Source organism: Dicentrarchus labrax, unplaced genomic scaffold (assembly GCF_905237075.1).
Source record: "Dicentrarchus labrax unplaced genomic scaffold, dlabrax2021, whole genome shotgun sequence".
In the NCBI taxonomy this organism is placed as follows: Eukaryota; Metazoa; Chordata; class Actinopteri; family Moronidae; genus Dicentrarchus; species Dicentrarchus labrax.
This window is the reverse complement of record NW_026136720.1, coordinates 33,196,466-33,224,425: the sequence shown is the minus strand read 5'-3', so window position 1 is coordinate 33,224,425 and position 27,960 is coordinate 33,196,466. Positions and strand designations below refer to the sequence as shown.

At 47.1% G+C, this 27,960-nt stretch overlaps 1 protein-coding gene and 1 long non-coding RNA gene across 4 annotated transcripts; one reads left to right on the top strand and one right to left on the bottom strand.

Annotated features, from left to right (window-relative positions):
- The first annotated feature begins 527 nt into the window (after positions 1-527).
- LOC127352509 (spectrin beta chain, non-erythrocytic 1) lies at positions 528-26,090 on the top strand. Of its 3 annotated transcripts, none has more exons than XM_051380978.1 (35): positions 528-685; positions 4,558-4,709; positions 5,814-5,987; positions 6,604-6,695; positions 8,141-8,221; positions 9,059-9,174; positions 9,762-9,874; positions 10,009-10,196; positions 10,412-10,529; positions 10,679-10,837; positions 10,983-11,285; positions 11,448-11,601; positions 11,944-12,814; positions 12,897-13,034; positions 13,151-13,907; positions 14,457-14,659; positions 14,777-14,867; positions 15,305-15,451; positions 15,924-16,187; positions 16,304-16,528; positions 17,069-17,158; positions 17,592-17,870; positions 18,234-18,364; positions 18,520-18,724; positions 19,165-19,539; positions 20,385-20,629; positions 20,714-20,852; positions 20,955-21,039; positions 21,739-21,935; positions 22,034-22,140; positions 22,212-22,260; positions 22,573-22,784; positions 22,866-23,039; positions 23,734-23,776; positions 23,863-26,090. In XM_051380978.1, exons 1-35 carry the CDS (start codon positions 532-534, stop codon positions 24,070-24,072), a joined length of 7,041 nt encoding a protein of 2,346 aa, XP_051236938.1. In that variant the 5' UTR covers positions 528-531; the 3' UTR covers positions 24,073-26,090. The 3 variants fall into 3 exon arrangements, with proteins under 3 accessions (XP_051236938.1, XP_051236937.1, XP_051236939.1); XM_051380979.1 differs by lacking the exon at positions 528-685 and adding an exon at positions 3,296-3,593; XM_051380977.1 differs by having other exon boundaries at positions 20,385-20,852.
- On the bottom strand, positions 25,599-27,930 carry LOC127352514 (uncharacterized). Its single transcript, XR_007881133.1, has 2 exons — positions 27,492-27,930; positions 25,599-27,258 (listed from the first exon to the last, which is right to left on the bottom strand). It is a non-coding gene; the product is annotated as an uncharacterized LOC127352514 (long non-coding RNA).
- Positions 27,931-27,960: the final 30 nt, after the last annotated feature.

Below are 27,960 nucleotides of genomic sequence, written 5' to 3'. Positions count from 1 at the left end.
TGTTCCTGTCGTTGACTTCCTGTGTTCCTGTCGTTGGCTTCCTGTGTCCCTGTAGTTGACTTCCTGTGTTCCTGTAGTTGACTTCCTGTGTTCCTGTCGTTGACTTCCTGTGTTCCTGTCGTTGACTTCCTGTGTTCCTGTAGTTGACTTCCTGTGTTCCTGTAGTTGACTTCCTGTGTTCCTGTCGTTGACTTCCTGTGTTCCTGTCGTTGACTTCCTGTGTTCCTGTAGTTGACTTCCTGTGTTCCTGTAGTTGACTTCCTGTGTTCCTGTCGTTGACTTCCTGTGTTCCTGTCGTTGACTTCCTGTGTTCCTGTCGTTGACTTCCTGTGTCCCTGTCGTTGACTTCCTGTGTTCCTGTCGTTGACTTCCTGTGTTCCTGTCGTTGACTTCCTGTGTTCCTGTCGTTGACTTCCTGTGTTCCTGTCGTTGACTTCCTGTGTCCCTGTCGTCCCTCAGGACTCGTCCTGAAGCCGCCGATGTGGACGTGTCTGCGCTGACATCGAGGCGTGTTGTCAGAGGTGAAAGGTCATGATGACGACGGTGGCCGCCGAGTACGACCACATGGAGCTGCAGCAGCAGTACAGCAGCAACGACACGGTCAACAACCGCTGGGACGATGAGTGGGACAACGAGAACAGCTCGGCCCGCCTCTTCGAACGCTCCCGCATTAAAGCGCTCGCAGGTAAGACCCGCCATCGCCGCCGCTGCCGCCTTCCAATACCGCCTTAAACTACCGCCTTAACGGGGAACTTGGGCAGATTTTGACCCGAGTCTCAATCACTATAGGTCCCCGAGTACTGTCGATAGGAAAAACAACGACCAGCATTGGTTCTAGCAAACTGGAGATGCTGCAGCTAATGGCCAGAGCTCCCAGTTAGTTATAATACACTGCGAGAGCAGTCCCGCGCTGAAGTCCCGTGGGATTAAGCACAGAAGAAGAAATTTCACTTGTTGCAGGGAAACGCAGAAGAAGAAGAGATTGTAGCAGGAAGTGTGCAATCGGAGAGTAGTGTGTGAAGACATGGACATTTTTGAGGGGGAAATAAACAGTTTTTCGTTGTGAAGGCATTATCTCTGTGATCGATTATTCTGGGCTTTCGGTGAAGCGAGCGGTGTAAAAACAGGTAGGTGACAGTTCTGTTTGTACGGTTTCTGCACAACGTATGAGTTGAAAAGGAATGTTGTTGTCACGTAAGGGCCCTGATCATGTTGCACACACATTTTAATGCATTGTGTGTCTGTTAAGAGGAGCTAAAGCACTCTTTAGGATTTGACCCCAAACAGTGTATTATAACTAACTGGGAGCTCTGGCCATTAGCTGCAGCATCTCCAGTTCGCTAGAACCGACAGTACTCGGGGACCTCTAGTGATCGAGACTCGGGTCAAAATCTGCTGAAGTTCCCCTTTAAGTTCACTGTATGATGAGGTCATGTGACTGAGACCAGCAGCTTCTATTGTCTCACTTAATCTAATAACTGCAACAGAGAGGTTTGTGGGTAATTTAATATCCTGTCAGTCAGACTGTGTTAAAGTGTGTGTGTGTGTGTGTGTGTGTGTGTGTGTGTGTGTGTGTTAATGTGTGTGTGTGTGTGTGTGTGTGTGTGTGTGTGTGTGTGTGTGTGTGTCTGTGTTAATGTGTGTGTGTGTGTGTGTGTGTGTGTGTGTGTGTGTGTGTGTGTGTGTGTGTGTGTGTGTGTGTGTGTGTGTGTGTGTGTGTGTGTGTGTGTGTGTGTGTGTGTGTGTGTGTGTGTGTGTGTGTGTGTGTGTGTGTTAATGTGTGTGTGTTAATGTGTGTGTGTGTTAATGTGTGTGTGTGTGTGTGTGTGTGTGTTAATGTGTGTGTGTGTGTGTGTGTGTCTGTGTTAATGTGTGTGTGTGTGTGTGTGTTAATGTGTGTGTGTGTTAATGTGTGTGTGTGTTAATGTGTGTGTGTGTGTGTGTGTGTGTGTGTTAATGTGTGTGTGTGTGTGTGTGTGTGTCTGTGTTAATGTGTGTGTGTGTGTGTGTGTGTGTGTGTGTCTGTGTTAATGTGTGTGTGTGTGTGTGTGTGTGTGTGTGTGTTAATGTGTGTGTGTGTGTGTGTTAATGTGTGTGTGTGTGTGTGTGTGTGTGTGTGTGTGTCTGTGTCTGTGTTGTGTGTGTGTGTGTGTGTGTGTGTGTGTCTGTGTTAATGTGTGTGTGTGTGTGTGTGTGTGTGTGTGTGTGAGTGTGTGTGTGTGTGTGTGTGTGTTGGGAGAGAAGATCCACCAATCAGTCAATGATGTTAGAGCTTCACAATGATGTCATCAGGGGAGTGAAAGGGAGGGGGGGATTTCCCTTCATTGTTCCTTCACATTCCTGATGGACAGGAAGTGAGAGACAAACATCCTGCACACACACACACACACACATTAACACACACACATTAACACAGACACACACACACACACACACACACATTAACACACACACATTAACACACACACACACACACACACACTTAACACACACACACACACACACACACACACACATTAACACACACACACACACACATTAACACACACACACACACAATTAACACACACACATTAACACACACACACACACACACACACTTTAACACACACTGTAAAAAATAGAATTTAAAAACAAACCAGAGATTTTCTGCTAGCTGTGTTAGCTAATGCTAGCTGTGTTAGCTAATGCTAGCTGTGTTAGCTAACGCTAGCTGTGTTAGCTAATGCTAGCTGTGTTAGCTAATGCTAGCTGTGTTAGCTAACGCTAGCTGCGTTAGCTAATGCTAGCTGTGTTAGCTAATGCTAGCTGTGTTAGCTAACGCTATCGCGAGCACAATACCATCTGAGTGGATGTTAGCTGGTTAGCTTCCCCAGCTAACCACTGGTGGCGCTGTTCCAGTTTAATGTGACATAGAGACTTTAAATATTTACTCTCCACCAGTGCTTTTAATATAAACATAAACAAATATAAACATAAATAAACAAATATAAACATATATAAACAAATATAAACATATATAAACAAATATATGTTTACATATGTTTATATTTGTGTCCATGTTACATTCAAATGTTCAGTAAAAACTGGGAATTTTTGGAACTGAGGAATCATTTTCGACAGTGTTTCCTGCCTTTGTTTGTTTGCAGTGGGCGGGGCTTGTGTGTGTGTGTGTGTGTGTGTGTGTGTGTGTGTGTGTGTGTGTGTGTGCGTACACACTTTGACCTCTGGACTCTCTGACTTGCTTTCACACGAGGACGTCTTCGGTCTTCAGCAACAACTCCTGTTTTATTCTCTTCTTCTGTGGTTTTAAATCCGTCTGAGTCGAAGTTCGTTCTTTGGGGAATTTATTGATCGCCTAAAGAAACCTTTGAGTTCTGAGCTGAAACCATGATCCGGTCTCTGGAGCACTCAGAGGGCTGATCTGGAGCCAGACTGATCAGGACTGGTGCTCCTCTCGTGGTGGATCTGTATTCATTGATTATTGATTGTTGAGGCTGTGATGGAGGCGGAGTGGGCGGCGGCGGCGGCGGACCCCGCTCATCTGCAGCTCCACTACAACCAGCTGGAGGGTCGGTTCAAACAGCTGCAAGGTAAGAGGAGGTTCTGGTGGTCGCCAGCGGGGGCGCTGTGAGTACTTCTGACGTTATCACAACTTCCTGTTTCATGGTGAAACATTTGCCGCCGCGCCGCAACCGCGCCACAACCGCGCCCTTCAAGGAAACGCCAAAGTTCAGACAACCTTCAATCTCTACGGTCTTTATATTGATCGGACCGAATCACCGATCAATACTCACTGTGTACTCTGTGTACTCTGTGTACTCACTGTGTACTCTGTGTACTCTGTGTGTACTCACTGTGTACTCTGTGTACTCACTGTGTACTCACTGTGTACTCTGTGTGTACTCACTGTGTACTCACTGTGTACTCTGTGTACTCTGTGTGTACTCACTGTGTACTCTGTGTACTCACTGTGTACTCACTGTGTACTCACTATGTACTCACTATGTACTCTGTGTACTCACTGTGTACTCTGTGTACTCACTGTGTACTCACTGTGTACTCACTATGTACTCTGTGTACTCACTGTGTACTCACTGTGTACTCTGTGTACTCACTGTGTACTCTGTGTACTCACTGTGTACTCACTGTGTACTCTGTGTACTCACTGTGTACTCTGTGTACTCACTGTGTACTCACTGTGTACTCACTGTGTACTCTGTGTACTCACTGTGTACTCACTGTGTACTCTGTGTACTCACTGTGTACTCACTGTGTACTCACTGTGTACTCACTGTGTACTCACTGTGTACTCACTGTGTACTCTGTGTACTCACTGTGTACTCACTGTGTACTCACTGTGTACTCTGTGTACTCACTGTGTACTCTGTGTACTCACTGTGTACTCTGTGTACTCACTGTGTACTCACTGTGTACTCACTATGTACTCTGTGTACTCACTGTGTACTCACTGTGTACTCACTGTGTACTCACTGTGTACTCTGTGTACTCACTGTGTACTCACTGTGTACTCTGTGTACTCTGTGTACTCTGCAGATGAGCGTGAGGCCGTCCAGAAGAAGACTTTCACTAAGTGGGTGAACTCTCATCTGTCCAGAGTCTCGTGCAGGATCACAGATCTTTACATGGACCTGAGAGACGGACGGATGCTGATCAAACTACTGGAGGTTCTTTCAGGAGAGAGACTGGTACTACACACAGTACACACTCTGTACTACACACTGTACTACACACAGTACTACACTCTGTACTACACACAGTACTACACACTGTACTACACACTGTACTACACTCTGTACTACACTCTGTACTACACACAGTACTACACTCTGTACTACACACAGTACTACACACTGTACTACACACTGTACTACACACTGTACTACACACAGTACACACTGTGTACTACACACTGTACACACTCTGTACTACACACAGTACACACTCTGTACTACACACTGTACTATACACACACACACACACACACTGTACACACACTGTACTACACACTGTACTACACACTGTACTATACACACACACACACACACACTGTACACACACACACACACACTGTACACACACACACACACACACACACACTGTACTACACACACACACACACTGTACACACACACACACACACACACACACTGTACACACACTGTGTACACACACACACACACACAAACACACACACAGTACACACACTGTACACACACAGTACACACACTGTACACACACACACACACACACTGTACACACACACACACACTGTACACACACTGTATACACACACACACACACTGTACACACACACACACACACACACACAGTACACACACTGTACACACACACACACACACACACACACACACACACACACACACACACACAACACACACACACTCACACACACACACACACACTGTACACACACACACTCACACACACACACAGTACTACACACTGTACTATACACACACACACACACACACACACTGTACACACACACACACACACACACACACACACACTGTACACACACACACTGTACACACACACACACACACACACACACTGTACACACACTGTACACACACACACTGTACACACACACACACACACACACACTGTACACACACACACACACACACACACACAGTGGACTGACCTCCCGTGCTGCGTTCAGGGTCAGGAGGACGGTGGGTTTTCTGTGTGTCCGTCCCCCTGCTGGACGCTGGAGGACCTGCAGCCTCCGTACTCACTGTCTCTTCTTCTGTGGTGTCGTCCAGCCGAAGCCCACCAAAGGCCGGATGCGGATCCACTGTCTGGAGAACGTGGACAAGGCTCTGCAGTTCCTGAAGGAGCAGCGGGTCCACCTGGAGAACATGGGCTCCCACGACATCGTGGACGGGAACCACCGGCTGACGCTGGGCCTCATCTGGACCATCATCCTCCGCTTCCAGGTAACCAGCACACCTGTGGACAAAGCTACCGTTAGCCTGGTAGCGTTAGCATCATAGCTTGGGAAGCTAACGCTAGCAAACTGATGTATCCACTCACATAGCATTTTGCTACTGATAGCGTTAGCGAGCCAGCTAACATTAGCCAACGTGACAACAGTGAATATTATGGTCTTTATTTCTATTTCTGTCACATCAAACTAATAAAAAACCATCGAGGAGAAAGTTTAACAATTATTACTGTGAAACACTGTTCCTTTATTATTATTATTATTATTATATATATAATATTATATTATATATATAATATTATTATATATATTATATTATATATTATATATATAATATTATTATAACTTCAGTCTGATATAAAACATTCAGCAGTTGGAAAGCTTAGAGCCACGCCCCCTCTATTACTCATTAACAGACTGACCTCTGATTGGCCGACCGCCTCACTGTCAGTTATTAAAGGTTAAAGTCCAGGCCTTAGGCTGTCGTCATGGAAACCCAATCCAGGTGACATCACACAGTCCCGGATCCACCTTTGACCTCAGAGAGTTCCCAGTGTGTGCTGTGCTCACCTGTACAGGTGGAGGTGTGACTCTGTGTCTGTCTGCAGATCCAGGACATCAGTGTGGAGACTGAAGACAACAAAGAGAAGAGATCAGCCAAAGACGCTCTGCTGCTCTGGTGCCAGATGAAGACGGCCGGGTAAGACACAGAACCACCAGAACCACCAGCATGTGTTAGAAATTATACTAGTAGGTAGTCTGGTGCTGGTGCTGGTGCTATATATATATATAGATATTTATATATAGATATATATATATAGATATATTTATATATATAAATAAATATATATATATAGATATATCTATATATATATAGATATTTATATATATCTATATATATATAGATATATCTATATATATAGATATATATTAGGGATGCACCGATCTGAAAACTTTGGCCGATACCGATATCCGATATTAACTTTGCTGTTATGGCCGATAACCGATATTTACCGATATCGATATGTTTTTTAAAAAAGTTTCTGAGATGATAAAATTTAGTACGGACTTCCTTTATTTCAGAACGTATTTTACTTCCAAATAACAGAGTTACAGAGCTACCATAGAACATAAGTAACCAACCTCTACCGCCTATCAAACATGCCAGTATCCATGGCAACATGTTTTCAGCTCTGTAAACTCCAGTTAAACTCAAATCTGTGAAAAAGGCTAAATCAAAATATCCAAAACAAGTCCTGACTGTTAGTGCACGTTTCTTCAACGTGCACTGTAATGTTCCTCGTAGCAAACATGCAGTCGAATGCAGCTGAGCAGTACGGCTCAACATCCTCCATATATCCGTAGTGAAGCTAATGTCAGTCACACTGTCCAACAGTTTGTGGTCACGACTTCGTACCCAGCAGGGAGGGAGACGTCGGTCTGTAGCGGGGTTCAATCTGCTCCATCAACCGATATCCTCGGTCCTCCACTGGGGAAAATGGCTGGTTGTCGAGAGCAATCATTTCCATTACCTTGTTGGTTATTGATCTGGCTTTTGCGCTGTCCTGGGCAGATTCCTTGGTCTGGTCGAGTGCCTGCTGTATCGGGCTCCCGGCTGCAGCTGCTTTTGCCTGCTGGCTAACGTTAGCAGCATTCCTGTAATTGTTGGTGTAGTTTGGGTGGCGGGTTTTCAAATGACATATTCAATTTATTGTCTTGAATGACTTGACGCGGCATCCTCCTCGCATTACCTCGACTTTGCAGGTGTTGCATACTGCTTTTAGAGTGTCTTCTTTTGACACCGCTGACATTTTTTTCTCCTCTTCAGTTTAACATCCCACAATCCTGTGCTGCCACTGTCGCGTGCCCCAACAAACACACATGGCCAAATATATATATATATATATATATATCGATATATATATAGATATATATATATCTATATATATATATAGATATATATATATCTATATATATATATATCGACCGTACACGCTCAGCCTGTGAGTTGCACGTGCTCAGTACAGGTTGAACAGTCAGTTGATTGGTGGGAAACATGTAGCTGCTAGCTGCTAGCTGCTGGATCCGTGGTCAGTTTCAGGAAGTCCTGATCATCAAAGATCAATGTCGCTGTTTCTTCCTCAGGTATCCCAACGTGAACATCCACAACTTCAGCACCAGCTGGAGAGACGGGATGGCCTTCAATGCTCTCATCCACAAACACAGGTAACATCTGCGTCTACAGGTAACATCTGCATCTACAGGTAACATCTGCATCTACAGGTAACATCTGCATCTACAGGTAACATCTGCGTCTACAGGTAACATCTGGAGCCGTCCACCTCCACCAGTTAATGGTTGTGAATCTCGTTAGTGGAGCAGAAATGTGTCCCTGTACTAATGCCCCCTGTACTAATGCCCCCTGTCCCTGTACTAATGCCCCCTGTACTAATGCCCCCTGTACTAATGCCCCCTGTCCCTATACTAATGCCCCCTGTCCCTGTACTAATGCCCCCTGTACTAATGCCCCCTGTCCCTGTACTAATGCCCCCTGTACTAATGCCCCCTGTCCCTGTACTAATGCCCCCTGTCCCTGTACTAATGCCCCCTGTCCCTATACTAATGCCCCCTGTCCCTGTACTAATGCCCCCTGTCCCTGTACTAATGCCCCCTGTCCCTGTACTAATGCCCCCCACTGGTTTTAAGAGTCCTCTTTGTTCCACTTTAGAAGTTCTAGTCCAGCATTTGGTTCCTGCTTTGGGATTCTAGCAGCTGAAGCTCACATAGCTCATCAGACAGAGATTGATCAGAGATCGATCAGGGACAGATTGATCAGATTTAATGTTCCTGATGCTGGAGCTGGAGAACAGAGTATCAGGTTATCAGCAACCATCAATCAATAAGACTGATCTCTCTCTCTTCGTCTGATAACATCAACATCTTCATTTTCAATGTGGACAGCTTTTGGACAACAGCTGTCTCAGCGTTGTTGACAGTTATTGTCAAATCTGAATTTCTCTCAAACTTTTGTGCAAATGAAGTTGTGTCTGTTTTTATGCTCAGGCCCGATCTGATCGACTTCGACAAGCTCAAGAAGTCCAACGCTCACTACAACCTGCAGAATGCTTTTAACCTGGCAGAGCAACACCTGGGCCTCACCAAGCTGCTGGACCCGGAGGGTAAGAACCTGGTCCGGTTCAACTAAACCAGAACTGTTTTTGTTACCACCATCTGGATCCATATATGTTCAGCACTGCTCACTGAGAATGAGCTGCCAATCACAAGGTAGCCCCGCCCTAAAGCATACCCTGCTTTATGGTCTGTTTTACTCTAAATGGGACCATCAGTTACTAAATGAACATCATGCTGTATGGAAGAAGACTGAAACTAGAGACTGAGACCAGAAACTCATCAGGAAACTGTTTACTGAGCTCATTGATCTCCATGAGACTCAATACTATCAAAGTGGAGCTGCCCCCTGCTGGCTGTTAGAGACACTGCAGGTTAAAGGCTGATCCTGGAAATTTTGAGACTAAACGTTCTACTATGAATCTTCTGTAAAATGAAAAAAATTCTACTTGGTTTGAGTTATTTGTATAATTAAATATATGTATATGTTTATATATATATATATATATATATATACTTTTATTAAAGAGTGGGAACCTGACAATGTGATTGGTCGATGGTGTGAAACGAGCATACATAAACCTTCACTCAGCAGGATTCGGGACTCATTCCTTCCATGTTATTGTTTGTGTTGCAGATATCAGCGTGGACCATCCAGATGAGAAGTCAGTCATCACCTACGTGGTGACGTATTATCACTACTTCTCCAAGATGAAAGCTCTGAAGGTGGAGGGCAAACGTATCGGAAAGGTCAGAAAACACCAACAAACTGCATAGATATTGATGTCTGTATCAGATCAATATCAGAAATATTTGATTAATGTGAAATCTCCCTAAAATGTTCACAAATACATAAAACACATGTTTACCATTTACCTGTCCAGGTGTTGGATAACGCCATCGAGACGGAGAAGATGATCGAGAAGTACGAGTCTCTGGCCTCAGACCTGCTGGAGTGGATCGAACAGACCATCATCATCCTCAACAACAGGAAGTTTGCCAACTCTCTGGTCGGAGTCCAGCAGCAGCTTCAGGCCTTCAACACCTACCGAACCGTCGAGAAACCTCCAAAGTCAGAACCTTTACCTTCCGTTAACCTCCTCCGTCAGTCTGAATGGGCAGCAGCAGAGTTTAGATAAGTCTGGGTATCTGGACAACTACGTGCCAGATTTTGGTTAAATTTGCTGTCGCTATTCAACCTGGCTGATGTTGTATAAAGTTAGTGCGTCTGTAACATACACTCTCTGTATTCTTCCACTAACTCCTCCCACCTCCTTCTGTCTTCAGGTTCACGGAGAAAGGAAACCTGGAGGTTCTTCTCTTCACCATCCAGAGTAAGATGAGAGCCAACAACCAGAAAGTCTACATGCCCCGAGAGGGAAAACTCATCTCAGATATTAACAAGGTATGAGTCCAGAACCAGTTTAAAAATGTTGTGTGTTGATTTTGCTCATCAGTGCTTACAAACGCAACTGGAGGATTTACAGGATGGAACATCATCCACATTATCAGCCACATTAAAGTCAATCTGTTTGATGGTGTTTGGTCTGTCAGGCCTGGGAGCGACTGGAGAAGGCGGAGCATGAGAGGGAGCTGGCTCTGAGGACGGAGCTTATTCGTCAGGAGAAACTGGAACAGCTTGCCAGACGCTTTGACCGCAAGGCAGCCATGAGAGAGACCTGGCTCAGCGAAAACCAGAGACTTGTGTCACAGGTAGGAAGACAAACAGTCAGCAGCAGCTACCAGGTGCTGCTCCACATTAGCATCTTACAGCTTTCAAATCTGCTCTGTAAATCACCTCCTGTGCTCTTGTACATTTATTATTTGTTGAATCCTGCTGCCTCCTTTTTCTCTCCAGGACAACTTCGGCTTCGACCTCCAGGCTGTTGAGGCGGCCACCAAGAAGCACGAGGCGATTGAGACGGACATTGCGGCGTACGAGGAGCGTGTCCAGGCTGTGGTTGCTGTGGCAAAGGAGCTGGAGGTTGAGCACTACCACGACATCAAACGTATCACAGCCAGGAAAGACAACGTGATCCGGCTGTGGGAGTACCTGCTGGAGCTGCTGAAGGCCCGCAGACAGAGACTGGAGATGAACCTGGGTCTGCAGAGAGTCTTCCAGGAGATGCTGTACATCATGGACTGGATGGACGAGATGAAGGTACATCACATGGTAGAGGTTAGGGTCAGATGAGAAGATGGACATCTAAGATATCAGTACAGAGATAGATCCAGATCGTGTTTCACTCAAATGCTATTAAAAAGACAGAATCTGAGCAGGAAGTAGATCCTCTCTGACTATTTGTCTGTCTCTGGTTTCCAGATGTTGTTGCTGTCTCAGGATTATGGGAAGCATCTGTTAGGTGTGGAGGACCTGCTGCAGAAACACGCCCTGGTGGAGGCTGACATCGCCATCCAGGCTGACAGGGTTAAGGCAGTCACCACCAATGCTAACAAATACTCTGTGAGCAACGACGGTGAGCAGCGTCCTTTGGTGTTTAATATTATATCCAATGTCCAAGTGTTCTTGTTTTTAAGGCTGCCCGACTGAAGATTTTCCTAGTGGACTAGTCATCGAATATTTATGATATTAAATCATATATTATTATTTACTCTTCTCATTGACAAATTACTTCCTGAAGGATGGGTCAGGAGTAGGGACACTAGTTTGATCAGGATTGAAAGCAGCAGTCTACATCTTTATTTGTATAGCACCAATTCATAACATAAGTTATTTTAGGACACTTTTCAAATAGAGTACGTCGAGACCGTACTCCTTTATAAAATTATTTAACCAAACACAGTGTCTTCCAACCCAGGCTACAAGCCCTGCGACCCTCAGGTCATCCGGGACCGGGTTTCCCACCTGGAGTTCTGCTACCAGGAGCTGACCCAGCTGGCTGCTGAGCGTCGTGCCCGCCTGGAGGAGTCCCGCCGTCTCTGGAAGTTTTTCTGGGAGATGTCTGAGGAGGAGGGCTGGATCCGTGAGAAGGAGCAGATCCTGTCCTCTGTCGAGCATGGCAAGGACCTGACGGGGGCGCTGCGCCTCCTCAGCCAGCAACGTGCCCTAGAGGACGAGATGAGCGGCCGTGCAGGCCACCTGCAGCACACCATTGCAGAAGGCCAGGCCATGGTGGAGGCCGGCCACTTTGCCGCCACCAAGATCCAAGAGCGTATCGCCGACCTACAGGCTCAGTGGGCAGCACTGGAGCAGCTGGCAGCGGCGAGGAAGAAGAGACTGGAAGAGGCTTTGGCACTGCACCAGTTCCAGGCTGATGCAGATGATGTTGACGCCTGGACACTGGACGCCCTGCGCATCGTCTCCAGTGGAGAGACAGGCCATGACGAATTCTCCACCCAGGCTCTGGTGAGGAAACACAAGGATGCAGCGGCTGAGGTAGCCAGCTACCGCCCAGTCATCGACTCACTCCACGAGCAGGCAGCCTCCCTGCCTGAAGAGGAGGCCGGCTTAGAGGAAGTGCGTGGGCGGCTAGCTTGCATTGAGGAACGCTACAAGGAAGTGGCAGAGCTGACCAAGCTGAGGAAGCAGGCCCTGCAGGATGCTCTGGCGCTCTACAAAATGTTCAGCGAGGCGAACGCTTGTGAGGTTTGGATCGATGAGAAGGAGCAGTGGCTTAACAGCATGGAGATCCCTGAAAAACTGGAGGACCTAGAGGTCATTCAACACAGGTAGGCCTATGAGATGCTGCATATGTATTTGTGATTGTCTTCTTTTAGCCGGCACTGTTCATGCGGTCTTTGTTCTTGACAGGTTTGAGAGTCTGGAGCCAGAAATGAACAACCAGGCATCTCGTGTTGCTGTTGTAAATCAGATTGCCAGGCAGCTGATGCACAATGGTCACCCAAGTGAAAAGGACATCAAGACCCAGCAGGACAAACTCAACAACAGGTACAAACAGGTGTAACTGGCTGTTTTATGAATGGAAGTCCATTTGTCCTCAATGTGAATAGCATGAAACTGTAGGTGTGACTGTAGACTGTGATAATACTTTCCTCTCCCTCTAGGTGGAGCCAGTTCCGTGATCTTGTGGACCAGAAGAAGGAGTCCCTGAACTCAGCTCTGGGAGTGCAGAACTATCACCTCGAATGCAACGAGACCAAGTCTTGGATCAAAGAGAAGACCAAAGTCATCGAGTCCACCCAGGAGCTGGGAAATGACCTCACAGGGGTTATGGCCCTGCAGCGCAAACTGACCGGTATGGAGCGGGACCTGGCTGCCATCGAGGACAAGCTAGGCGATCTGCGAGGCGAAGCCCAGCGATTGGCAGAGGAGCATCCCGATCAGGCAAAGGCCATTACAGGCCGCCTGGCTGAGATCACTGCTGTCTGGGAAGAAATGAAAAACACTCTGAAGAACCGTGAGGACTCCCTTGGTGAGGCCAGGAAGCTGCAGCAGTTCCTGCGCGAGCTGGACGACTTCCAGTCCTGGCTGTCCCGCACTCAGACCGCCATCGCCTCTGAGGACATGCCCAACACGCTGGCCGAGGCCGAGAAGCTCATGGCCCAGCACGAAGGCATCAAGAACGAGATCCAGAACTATGAGGAGGACTACCAGAAGATGCGGGACATGGGGGAGATGGTGACGCAGGGCCAGACGGATGCACAGTACATGTTCCTGCGACAGCGGCTGCAGGCACTCGACACCGGCTGGAACGAACTGCACAAGATGTGGGAGAACCGGCAGAACCTGCTGTCCCAGTCCCACGCTTACCAACTGTTCCTCAGGGACACAAAGCAGGCTGAGGCCTTCCTCAACAATCAGGTAAAGACCAGGTTCATGACCCCTGTGTCCTGTGATCCATGTTAAAGACTTGACTCAAGGTCAGGATTGGACCCATGCTAGTATTGCAGGTTTTCAGTGATAAATTCTCCACTGCTGACCAGAGAAACTGACCAAATCAGTCGGTCTGTCCAACACCAAATCCTGAAGTCTAAAATTTGTGCTTTCTTCTTTTATGGGAGTAGAATATTTGTTTCACAGTTTGAAAATGATGTTTTTAGCTACAACAGCTTAGTATATGAGAGGAATTGGTATCGGTATCAGGATATACTCGGTTGGGCATCAGTATCGGGCAAGAATTTTTTTTATCAAGCCATCCCTAGTTACTGATGACCTGACCTTTCCTGTAGCATGAATATCTGCACAAAATGTCAACTTGGTCCACATGCTACAGATATTAAAACCTTATGGATTGATGGCACAAAATGTTTCCAGAGGAATAACCCTTTTAATGACCTTTGCCTTAGTGTCATCCTACTGTCATGCCACAGGCTACCTGTATGAGTATTAAACCGTGTCCTCGCCCTGCAGGAATACGTCCTGGCTCACACCGAGATGCCCACCACTCTGGAGGGCGCCGAGGCTGCCATTAAGAAGCAGGAGGACTTCATGACCACCATGGATGCCAACGAAGACAAGATCAATGGCGTGGTAGAGGCCGGTAGGCGGCTGGCCAGCGACGGAAACGTCAATGCCGAGCGCATTCAGGAGAGAGTCGCCTCTATTGATGACAGGTAGATGTCAGCTTCATATGTGGGGCTGTAAGACAAACAAGCGGTCCTACTGTAGGGGAATCTGTAGTGTTCTGTATGTGTTGGCGTCCTGGTCTAACCTCATCCTCTGTGTTTCAGGCACAAGAAGAACAGGGAGGCTGCGGTGGAGCTGCTGATGAGACTGAAGGACAACAGAGACCTGCAGAAGTTCCTGCAGGACTGCCAGGAGGTTGGTCTCTCCTCTCTGTTGTACCTTAATGGATTTTTCCTTTAAGCTGCGCTGAGACTACAGGAGTTGATTTACCTCAGATTCGAATGTGGTCGGTACTGATATTCAGCCCAGTTTATCTGGTAATGTGAGGGTTTACGGATCCACTGGCTGGCAGAACCATCAGTGCTGCCAGATAACTTTCACATTTTTGTAATAATATGTAAGGAATTATTATTTTTCTGCTGAATGAATCCCATTTTTGGCGCCCGCCAAACGCTCAAAACAAAATGGCTTTCATACATATGTATGAAAATTGGTACGCTCATGTACCCCTGATTTAGAGGTCAGACATAATCTCGGTTTTGCTCCACTTGAGGTGTAAAGATGGTATTTGGTCCAAGATAGAAATGTATTGATCACACTACTAACAAACTTAACATTTTCTTTGTGTCTAGCTGTCTCTGTGGATCAATGAGAAGATGCTAACAGCTCAGGACATGACCTACGACGAAGCCAGGAACCTGCACAGCAAGTGGCTGAAGCACCAGGCCTTCATGGCCGAGCTGCAGTCCAACAAAGAGTGGCTGGACAAGATCCAGAAGGTACTAGATCAGGACCCAGTGCACCTGTATTCTGCATTGGCGTGTCTAAAACAGAAGTCAAAGATTACCTCTAGGAAACAGAAACCCTTCATTATAAAGTATTTTAAAGTCACATGAGTGTCTTAACCAGCAGCCAACCTTAAAATGTCTAAAACTAACCCCTCATAGGCAGCAAACTGTTGAAGAGACATTCTGAAGAAGATCAAAAAGGAATAGTCACAGCTTAAGTTAGATGATGCTAACTAGCTAGCTAACCTACATTAATTGTTAGCAGTATAGTTAGCGGGTTGGTTAGCAGGTATTTTACTACAGAGCTAAACTCTAGCTAATTAACATTAATTGTTAGCTGGCTACTTACATCTGATGGCTAATATTAACAAAAACAGAAGAACATTGAATGTAGCTAATTGGCATCCAGACACTTTCCAACTTTTCCAACTGACTGGAGTTTTCCCGCCTTATTGGACTGTAGGACGGCACACTGCTGGTGTCGGAGAAACCGGAGACAGAGGCGGTGGTGAAGGAGAGGCTGTCGGCGCTCCACGCCATGTGGGAGGAGTTAGAGTGCACCACGCAGACCAAAGCGCAGTGTCTGTTTGACGCCAACAAGGCCGAGCTGTTCACACAGAGCTGCGCCGACCTCGACAAGTGGATGGGTGGCCTTGAGGGTCAAATCCAGTCTGACGACTATGGCAAAGACCTGACCTCCGTCAACATCATGCTCAAAAAACAACAGGTACAATGACAGAGTACTGCAGTACTGGAAGAAGTATAGTAGTATCTGTAGTGTCTTTACTATCAGCAGTATCAGTAGTAGTGTCAGCTGTGTCAGCAGTGTGACTCCACCCTCAGATGCTGGAGAACCAGGTGGAGGTGCGTCAGCGGGAGGTGGTGGAGCTGCAGAGCCAGGTGAAGGCTCTGGGTCAGGAGGTAAAGGACACTGACGAGGTGGACGGACGGAGGCAGCTGGTGGAGAGGAAGTTCCAGGAGCTGCTGGAACCGCTGCGACGCCGCAGGGACTTCCTGGTGGCGTCCAGAGAGGTCCACCAGTTCAACCGAGACGTGGAGGACGAGATCGTACGTACAGAAACCCAGAGAGAAAATCTTTATTCAATAGTATTTGTAAAACTATTCCTACATATATATTTACATATTCTACATTTCAACCATCAGTAATTTAATTATAGATATTTATAAAGACATTGTGACTGGTGGACTGAGTAGATCAGTTTATATAATATATTAAGGTTAAAATACCCTCTGCTCCACACTGTCAACGTAAAATTTCATCACATTTCTTTGGTTCTTTTGCAGTTTTTTTGTCATTGACCTGCTGCTGCTTTGTTCTAATCACATAAATAACTAATCAAATCAAAATCAGTTGACTCTGATTCCCATTTTCTATTTTGAAAATGTCAGAAATGGATTCAGCATCTTCAATAACCCCAAAACCTCCTATATTGTCCAAATCAGCCAATCAGAAGTATTGTCTATATAGCCATATGCAGGTTAGCATCTGTTATCTGACTGCTCTCTAGCGCCACCGTCAGGAGAACTGTGCTGCTTACAGATGTTAGTGGTTGTTCCTCAGTGTGTTTTTGCTGCTGTGTCTTCCAGCTGTGGGTTCAGGAGAGGATGGCTGTGGCCACATCCACCGACCACGGACACAACCTGCAGACCGTCCAGCTGCTCATCAAGAAGAACCAGGTGAGAGATCAGTTACCCGAATATTTACTGACACCAACCTTAGATCAGAACAATAAATATAAATATAAATATAAATATAAATACTGTGTGTTTGTCTAATGAGTGAATCCCTCATGGGTGGTGCTCTGGAGAAACATGATCTTTGACTGTTCTGCCCCAAACTTCACGTTTTGATAAGAGTCCCACCCTGAACACGCCTACATGCCCATATTTAGTCATACTCATGACGCCACCTACTGGCAACAGGAAGTAAGTGTTGTATGGTGATCATCATCTGATTTAAATGACATTTTCACTTTATGCTGTACATAACATTTAATTAGTGGCAGGGAAGTGACATTTAACTCAACACGTCTGTTTCTTATTTCCAAGGATCATAAATCATTCGATCAATGATCAAACTGGAGTATCGATCTGTCCTCTTCCTCCTCAGACTCTGCAGAAGGAGATCCAGGGTCATCAGCCTCGCATTGATGACATCCTGGAGCGCAGCCAGAGCCTCCTGAAGGATGAGTCGTCCAGCGGGGAGGTGATCCGGCAGCGTCTGGCCGACCTGCAGGAGTTGTGGAGGCAGCTGATGGCGGAGGCGGAGCGCCGCCACGGCCGGCTGGAGGAGGCACACAAAGCCCAGCAGTATTACTTTGATGCTGCAGAGGCCGAAGCCTGGATGAGTGAGCAGGAGCTGTACATGATGTCTGAGGAGAAGGCCAAGGTACCAACAACACTTCCTGATGGTTTTTCACAATAAAAGCACATTAAAAGTGAAAGGGTCAGTCATCAGCTGCCTGATCTTCAGGCCCCTCCTGTACCAGGGAAGTCGGGCGTTAAGGTTTTTGTTGTTTTATTTTATAGATATTTTAATAAGGAGACTCTGTGTATAATGTGCTGTAACAATAATACTCAAGGTCTTGCTCATGGTGGTACTGTTGGGTCTCTGTAATTAATGTTATAAAGAGTTCGGTCTAGACCTGCTCTATTTGAAAAGTGTCCTGAAATAACTTCTGTTATGAATTGGTGCTATACAGATAAAACTGAATTGAACCCTTGAATATAAGAATGTTGTTGTGTTGGTCAGGACGAGCTGAGCGCCGTCACCATGCAGAAGAAGCATCAGATCGTGGAGCAGGCGGTGGAGGATTATGCTGAGACCGTCCACCAGCTGTCCAAGACCAGCAGAGGACTGGTGGCTGACGGACACCCTGAGAGGTGCTTTTAATATAGACCTAGTAGACCTGAGACCCAGTAGACCTGGATCCAGCACCGTAAACTGAACCAGTTTTTGTCATAGTAACAGGACTGTGTGTGTGTGTGTGTGTGTGTGTGTGTGTGTGTGTGTGTGTGTGTGTCTGTGTCTGTGTCAGTGAGCGTATCAGTATGCGTCAGTCTCAGGTGGATAAGCTGTACGCCGGCCTGAAGGACCTGTCAGAGGAGAGGCGGGGCAAACTGGACGAGAGGCTTCGACTCTTCCAGCTGAACCGAGAGGTCGATGACCTCGAGCAGTGGATCGCTGAGCGGGAGGTGGTGGCCGGGTCGCACGAGCTGGGACAGGACTACGAGCATGTTACTGTACGTTACTGCGAGTACTGATACTACATATCTGTAATGTTCCTACGCCACAAAGGACGCTGCGGCACTCTTTGTACTGCTACAGCGTTAGCTTGCCTGCTCACGAACATTATCGCTAGCAATATACTGTCTGAATGTTAGCTGGCTAACGTTAGCTAACTTAAGTATTGTGACAAACAGTGTTAATTTTAACGAACAATAAAGTATGTGGTACAAAGCTAAGGTGTATAGCTAGCAATGTTTCTACGTTAACTAGATAGCAATTTGTCCACATTAGCAAGCAAGCTAACATTAGCAAACCTAAACCACAATACATTTCACAAGCTTTGCAGTAAAGTTAGCTTTATAACATTAGTTATTATACCGATACGACATTATTGCCACAACTGACTGGATTATTGTATTAATACTATTATCTGACCTGTGTGCTCCGTGCTCAGATGTTGCAGGAGCGCTTCCGGGAGTTTGCTCGGGACACCGGGAACATCGGTCAGGAGCGCGTGGACGGCGTCAACCGCATGGCAGACGAGCTGATCAACACCGGTCACGGCGACGCAGCAACGGTGGCAGAGTGGAAGGACGGACTGAATGAGGCCTGGGCCGACCTGCTGGAGCTCATTGACACCAGGACGCAGATCCTTGCCGCCTCCTTCGAGCTCCACAAGTTTTACCACGACGCCAAGGAGATCCTGGGACGCATCCTGGACAAACAGAAGAAGCTGCCAGAGGATGTCGGCCGCGACCAGAACACGGTGGAGACGCTGCAGAGGATGCACACCACCTTTGAACACGACATTCAGGCCCTGGGAACACAGGTCAGTGACATCTCACCGGCTTTATGGTAGGGACACAGTGGCTTTATGGGGACACAGTGGCTTTATGGTAGGGACACAGTGGCTTTATGGTAGGGACGCAGTGGCTTTATGGTAGGGACGCAGTGGCTTTATGGTAGGGACGCAGTGGCTTTATGGTAGGGACACAGTGGCTTTATGGTAGGGACACAGTGGCTTTATGGGGACGCAGTGGCTTTATGGTAGGGACGCAGTGGCTTTATGGTGACACAGTGGCTTTATGGTAGGGACGCAGTGGCTTTATGGTAGGGACGCAGTGGCTTTATGGGGACGCAGTGGCTTTATGGTAGGGACACAGTGGCTTTATGGGGACACAGTGGCTTTATGGTAGGGACGCAGTGGCTTTATGGGGACGCAATGGCTTTATGGTAGGGACGCAGTGGCTTTATGGGGACGCAATGGCTTTATGGTAGGGACGCAGTGGCTTTATGGGGACGCAATTTAGTGGCTTTATGGTAGGGACACAGTGGCTTTATGGTAGGGACGCAGTGGCTTTATGGTAGGGACGCAGTGGCTTTATGGGGAGCAATGGCTTTATGTAGGGACCAGTGGCTTTAGGGGACGCAATGCTTTATGGAGGGACACAGTGGCTTTATGGTAGGGACACAGTGGCTTTGTGTGTGTGTGTGTGTGTGTGTGTGTGTGTGTGTGTGTATCTGCACTGTATAAACATAATAATATTAACAATGTATATAATACCATAATCTGAGGTAAATATAAATAGTGCAGCTGTGATGTTGTTGATCTCAGTTCCACAGGGTGAGTTTCAATGAGTGAAAAAGCTTTGACCTTTGACCTTTGTGTTGCAGGTGAGGCAGCTGCAAGACGACGCAGTGCGCCTCCAGTCGGCGTACGCCGGAGATAAAGCCGACGACATCCAGCGGAGGGAGAGCGAGGTGTTGGAGGCCTGGAGGAGTCTGCTGGAGGCCTGCGACGGACGCAGGCTCCGCCTCCTCGACACCGGAGACAAGTTCAGGTTTTTCAGCATGGTCCGAGACTTGATGCTGTGGATGGAGGACGTGATCCGGCTCATCGAGGCCCAGGAGAACCCCAGGTACGCAGAGTCTGCTGCCCTCTGCTGGACTTCACCGGCTCTGATAATGAGCTGTGATAAACGTGTGTTTCCTCGTGTGTTCAGAGACGTGTCGTCAGTGGAGCTGCTGATGAACAACCATCAGGGCATCAAGGCCGAGATCGACGCCCGAAACGACAGCTTCACAGCCTGCATCGAGCTGGGGAAGTCCCTGCTGGCCAGAAAACACTACGCTTCAGAGGAGGTGAGGAGATCCAGGTTCCAGTGGATGTGGCTTCAAACTGGTTAACAGCTAACAGCTCCAGGTTATGATCTCGTGCTAACTGTGGTGTTTATCTGTGTGCAGATTAAAGAGAAGTTGCTGCAGCTGACGGACAAGAGGAAAGAGATGATTGACAAGTGGGAGGATCGATGGGAGTGGCTGCGACTCAGTAAGATTCATCCTCTGTTTTCTTACTCTCAGTTCTGTATGAACCCTGAGGTCAAAGGTCACAGAGAACCCGCAGCAGTCAGGCTGTGCGCTGCAGCGATGAGTCAGCGTTGATGAAGATACCTCAGGCTCTCACCGTCCTTTAAACGAGGCTGACGGAGCCTCAGACCGCCGGCGCCGACCAATCAGGAAACACTGCAGGCGGTTCAGTAACACGAGCTCATCGGGACAGACGAGCTGAAATTAATCCTCAACAACAAAACTGCACAAACATTCAAAGCTGCTAGCTTAGCTACCACAAAAAATACTTTAACAGAAACTAAAAGCACACGAGGGAATGTCTGCGTCTTTATTATAAATAAATGTAATAGAAAAGGAAAGCTTTTATTTTGACACATCAGTGCAGGAAGTGTTCAGTTTCATGAGAATACAACCAGTGTTAGCAGGGTTAGCAGTGTTAGCAGTGTTAGCAGGGTTGTTGTTAGCAGGGTTAGCAGTGTTGTTGTTAGCAGGGTTAGCAGGGTTGTTGTTAGCAGTGTTAGCAGGGTTAGCAGTGTTAGCAGTGTTGTTGTTAGCAGTGTTAGCAGTGTTGTTGTTAGCAGTGTTAGCAGGGTTAGCAGTGTTGTTGTTAGCAGTGTTAGCAGTGTTAGCAGTGTTGTTGTTAGCAGTGTTGTTACAGATGTGTGACCCCCCCCCGTAGTCCTGGAGGTGCACCAGTTCTCGAGGGATGCCGGTGTAGCCGAGGCCTGGCTGCTGGGTCAGGAGCCCTACCTGTCGAGCAGGGAGATGGGTCAGAGCGTGGACGAGGTGGAGAAACTCATCAAACGCCACGAGGCCTTCGAGAAGTCGGCCGCCACCTGGGAGGAGCGCTTCTCTGCTCTGGAGAGGCTGACTACGGTGAGCAGAGGGGGACAAACTAGTCCGGTTCACATTTAAAGCTTCATGCAATGACTGGAGGACATTTCACATCATCTTAATCTGTCCGTCTGTTCCAGCTGGAGCTGCTGGAGGTGAGGAGGCAGCAGGAGGAAGAGGAGAGGATGAGGAAGCCGCCGTCTCCAGAGCCGCCCGTCATTCAGCAGGAGGACACTCAGCAGCAGAGGTGAGTTAGAGCACAGCAGCACCTGGTGGACGTCAGAGGAACTGCGTCACTAACTGTTTCTGTCTCTGCAGTGGAGTCATCACCCAGAACGGACTGCCCTCGGACCAGGACTCTCCTCGGGTCAGTACTCTGATGTTCGTCTGACAGACAGGTTGTTGATCGGTTCGATAATTGATCAGGCGTCTTTTACCCTTCCTAAGCCCCGCCCCCTTTCGCCCTGTGCTCCAATCACAGTTGAGAACCTCTGTCCACTTTGCTGTGCTAAGATAAGCTACGTGCTAAGCTAATCGACAACCACATTCTGAAGACGTTTAAAAGATAAATATAGTCACATCTTAAGTTAGCTAATGTTAACAAAATGCTAGCTAACAAAACCAACAACCGGAGGTAAGAACTGAAGACCGCCTCTTATTTTAATTTCTCCTCTGTCAGGATGGCGTGGACGGCGGGGATCTGGTGAACGGCGTGGCCGAGCGGAGTTCTAAGGAGCCGAGTCCCGGCACCTCGCCAACCTCCGGCAGGAAGAGTAAGACCAGCCAGTCGTCCACACTGCCCTCCAAGAACCAGGACTCTTCCTCGCAGCTGGAAGGACTCCTGCACCGCAAACACGAGTGGGAGGGGCACAACAAGAAGGCGTCCAACAGGTAACCACAAAGATCCTCTGCTGCACGAGATGTCTCACTCCTCTCTGTTCGCTGCTCATCCTGCTGCTCTGTGACTGGCAGATCGTGGCACAACGTGTACTGCGTCATCAACAACCAGGAGATGGGTTTCTATAAAGACAGCAAGGCAGCGGCCCAGGGAGTCCCGTACCACAGCGAGTTACCCATCAGCCTGAAGGAGGCCACGTGTGACGTCGCCTCAGACTACAAGAAGAAGAAACATGTCTTCAAACTGAGGTAAGAAGGAAGAGAGTTTTTAATTTAAAGTTCAGTCAGAAAACACGACTCTCCTGTGTCCAGTAGGGGGCGCTGTGACTATGGCTGAATATTGGCGTGAAGATGCGTTCAGGGCGGGACTCTCATCAGACGTGAAATTTGGGGCCACACACTCAACGTCCTGTTTCATGGCGGTACATCGAAATTCGACGCCACGCCGCAGACACGCTGTTCGGCGAAATCGAGAATCTGAGTTTGTTAAAATATAAGTGGAAATTGCAGAAAATGGCTCCACAGTTAAACAATAAACTCAAAATGTCAAAGGAAGTCTGCCATTTTGAATTTAATGTAATATTTTTGACCTTCTTAAGGTTTCGTCTAATGGCCCCAACATCACGTCTGATCTGAGCCCTGAACAATTAAACACATATATATAGTCACATCTTTAATGAGCTAAACGCCTAATTAAACACACATATATATATATAATATATATATATATAGTCACACAAACGGAGGGTACGATCATAAAGAAATCTCTTTCAGACAGAAATACAGAAATAAATGAAATGAAGTCAATAAATACAGAAGCTAATTTAACAAGTAATAATTTCACATTTATAAATGAATGGAGGTTTCTGAGCTTCTGGTAGTCTGCTGACTCCAGGATGTAAGGTCATTTGGTTACCATGGTAACGCTGATCCTGTGTTTCAGACTCACTGATGGAAACGAATATCTGTTCCAAGCCAAAGATGAAGTAAGTTTCACCTCAAATGAAGATAAAGTTTGAGTCGTGGTTCAGATCCACCGTTAGTTACTCACTGAATGACCTCTGACCCGCAGGAGGAGATGAGCACCTGGATCCAGACCATCCTGAACGCCGACCGCTCCGACGTGCAGGGCAGCAACCCCGGCACGCCGGCGTCTGGGCGCGCTCAGACGCTGCCGGCCGCCGTCACACTCACCACCGAGTCGAGTCCGGGCAAGAGAGAGAAGGACAAAGAGAAGGACAAAGAGAAACGCTTCAGTCTGTTCAGCAAGAAGAAACAGTAGAAAATCTAACTTTGGTGAAACCGCTTCAGCCGCATCCTGCCGCGCTCTGCCGTAACAAAACTCGTAGTTAGCTTCTTTAAAAATACTCAATTTCTAATTTCCTGCCTTCAGCTGAAAGAACTGGAATGTGCTTCAGAGCTCCAGGAGACCTCCGTCCCCTCCCAGTGCTACAAACACCAAATGATCCCAAAACTGCCCAAACTGCCGAATCCACAACCCGCGAGCGGCGTCGCTCTGATCAGTTTGGTGTAAAATATTGCAGCCGCTAACGTTTCATCTCTAAATCTGGAAATTTTAACAAAGCGTTATTTTCATCATTAACTCGTCTAAAAAGTCACAACCGACGTTATTATAATAATGATATAATTATTGTTATTATAGACACAGGAAATATTGAAGATGTAATAGAAACAGAAACTTAAACGCTACATTAAACTTTACATGTGTTCGCTAGCTGTAGCTACAGATCCAGTGTGTACCATTTAGCTAATGTTAGCTTGCTAATGCGGACAGATTGCTAGCATGGAGAAATGGTTAGCTTTACGCCTTCGTACCGCTGCGTCATTTATTGTTGGCTAAAATCACATTTGTCAGAATACATAAGTGAGTGTGATGGATCACGTTAGCTGGCGAAGCTAATGTTAGCCTACAAACATCCACTCAGATAGCGTTTTGCTAACGTTAATACTGAAATATTTCCGTTAACGTTTAAATGTTTGAAATCAGGTTTTGAACCTTGTGAAGGCTCAAACTTCCCGCCGCTGACGGAGGTGGGCGAGCTGAGACGGTTTCACCAGAGCGTGGCGTGGGTTTGTTTTTGTGTTGATTCTCGTGTTTTCTTCACGTGGTCGTCTGGTCGGGCGACGAGGCGAACGCAAACACTGTGCCTGAGAGCGATGTAACCGCTAACGATCGTTGGTCGATCCGTCGACGATGACCCGCTGTTACATCCCAACTGGTCGCCGCCCCTCTCGCTCGCCGCCCCTCTCGCTCGCCGCCCCTCTCGCTCTCTCGCGGCGGCGGCGGCGGCAGGGACCACGCACTCGTTTGTTGCTACATTGTTTCAGTTTTCTTACTTTGTTGTTTTTCTACTTTTTTCAGAGTTATTGCCTCAATTTTGTGGGGGCGTCCTCAGAGACAGCCTACATTCTTCCTCTGCCGTTGAGAAATTGGACCAATAGTGCATTTTGTTCTATTATTATTTGACTGTTTTTGTCCTCTGCAACCATTTCCTGTTTGTCTTCTAGACAGCCAATCACCTTCGAGGAGGGCTGCGATGTAGAAATGTCCACTTGCATGCTTCGTCAGGCTTCAGAGCGCCGCCTGAAAACACTCACAGAAACTACAACTCTTCCTTTTTTAACCTTTTCCTTTGGTCGGATCAACAGATAGATCGATCTGTATAATAATAATAATAATAAACACTTTAATGTTAAACGGTAGACGCGTCACGTACCGCAGACAGGAAGTGGAGACATGAAGGTTGCTTGCTTCTCGTTCAGATTTTCTGCTCTTTGATACTCGTGTTGCTCTGTCACTGTATATCTATCGTACTGAACATGTATGGAAGTTAACGCCATCTTACTGCACAATCAGAACTACATCTATAGGAATGAAGAAGAAGAAGCTGTTTGAGGCCGAATATTTAAGCAGAAGTTAGATCATAAAAGCTTTTCTCATGTATGAAACTGCACCTGTAGACTTTAAAGCTCTCTCTCTCTCTCTCTCTCTCTCTCTCTCTCTCTCTCTCTGTCTCTCTCTCTCTCTCTGTCTCTCTGTCTCTGTCTCTGTCTCTCTCTCTCTCTGTCTCTCTCTCTCTCTGTCTCTCTCTCTGTCTCTCTCTCTCTGTCTCTCTCTCTGTCTCTCTCTCTGTCTCTCTCTCTCTCTCTCTCTCTCTCTCTCTCTGTCTCTCTCTCTCTCTCTCTCTCTCTCTCTCTCTCTCTCTCTCTCTCTCTGTCTCTCTCTCTGTCTCTCTCTCTGTCAAATATGTGCGATGTCATTAAAGCTTTTAAACTTTATCTCGAATCGTCCTTTTAAATATTGTTTTCATCTTTTATTTGTCTAAAATTGTCAAAAAATGTCATTTTGTTATTGTTGTTATTGATGTTGTTGTTGTTATTGTTATTATGAACACATACAAAGTAAAATCCAAGTTTGTTTACACAATATTCAACTTTGATAGCTGTAGCTACCATTTAGCTAACGTTAGCATCAGCTGCTGACATATTATCCACTGTAGGTCTGTTAAGCGTTACCAGAGAACGTCTAACAATGAGAGAACTCCTGAACTGTTGCAGTTCCCCTCTGGCTCCATGTGAGGGCGCTCACAGGATGAGTGCAGAATGAATGGAGCTCTATGGAGCTATACCCTCACAATCCTCTTCTCTCAGGATATCAGTGTTTGTCTAGTAATTTGAATGTTGCATTCGAAAGGGGATGCAAAGAAATGACACATTGCTGGGTGTACTCGAGCGGGATCTCTGGTCGTAATCAGTCCTTCACTGACCAATCAGCGTTCATTAGCAGAATGCTAGCGCGTTATGGGCAACAACAACTCGTCCTGTAAGAAATCTAAAGGACATCAGAACTCGTTCATTCAGCTTTCGACCTATAACCCATGTTGAACTTTAAAAACTACAATCACATCTGAGATCTCTCAACCACAATCAGCTCCATCTGCTCCCATTCATTCTGCACTGATGGGAGAGCGCCCCCAGTGGACCTCTGCTGGAACTGCAACCAGTATTCGGTACAATGGGACCTTAGGGGGAGAGGCCAGGCTCTCGGTACACGGGCTCTGGTTCGCTTGTGTTCACATAAAGTTTCAGGGTTTTGAATCAGAGTGATTCCTCTGGTGGTCAGACAGGATCTCTGCAGGTCCTGGTCCACATCAGGGTGCTGGTCCACATCTGGGTCCTGGTCCACATCTGGGTCCTGGTCCACATCTGGGTCCTGGTTCAGATCAGGGTGCTGGTCCACATCTGGGTCCTGGTTCAGATCAGGGTGCTGGTCCACATCTGGGTCCTGGTCCAGATCAGATAATATGTGTGAGATACTCCCCCTCCCAGCATGCACCGCGCGGGCTCCTGAGCGCAGACACAGCAGAACCGGACCGGACCTGACGCTCCGACGGAGGCGGGAAGCTCGCGGAGGTCAACGAAGGCGACCGGAATCTGGGGCATTGTACTTCAAAATAAAAGCAGCGCGTTAGTTAAAAGCAAATTAATCGAAATCAGAGAGAAAAAGGACTGAAAAATATAAACAGTGTAAAACAAAGAGTGTAATTCAGTTTAAAGACAGAAACTGGAAACTGTTAACTAACATTTAAAAGTATCATCATTTCTTACACTCAGCAGGATGCAGGGTCCGCCCTAATCAATAATCAATAAATCACCAACAGACAATAATCAATAAATTACCGATTCAAACTGACACCAGCGGGAGGAAACGCGCTGCCAGTGTAAGTATTTTATTTTGAAGGTGAAGACAGGAAGTGTCGGTGATCCCTGACATTCCCGGTAATAATCCGACTTTCCTTCATTATCTTCTGGGCTGTTTTTGGACCCGGGGAGCAGCTGCGGGTCTCTACCGGGAAGAAGCGCCTGTCCGCCGGCCTGCAGCAGCGGGAGCAGCCGGTGTGGATGCGGTGAATGCGGGGGATGCGGGGGATGCGGGGGTCGGACGCGGAGCGACGGTGATAAATCGGTGCTGTAATCTCCGGATTTGAGCTGCCGACAGACGGCGGACGGATTTCTGTGATTCCTGCCTTCATTTGTGGAATTACCTTCAATTTACTGTCGGTTCTTTCCACCGGTTCTAACGGAACATTTAACGGAACAACGGAGGCGGAGGGTCACTGACAGCTCATTTTAATGTTCTCACGGATTA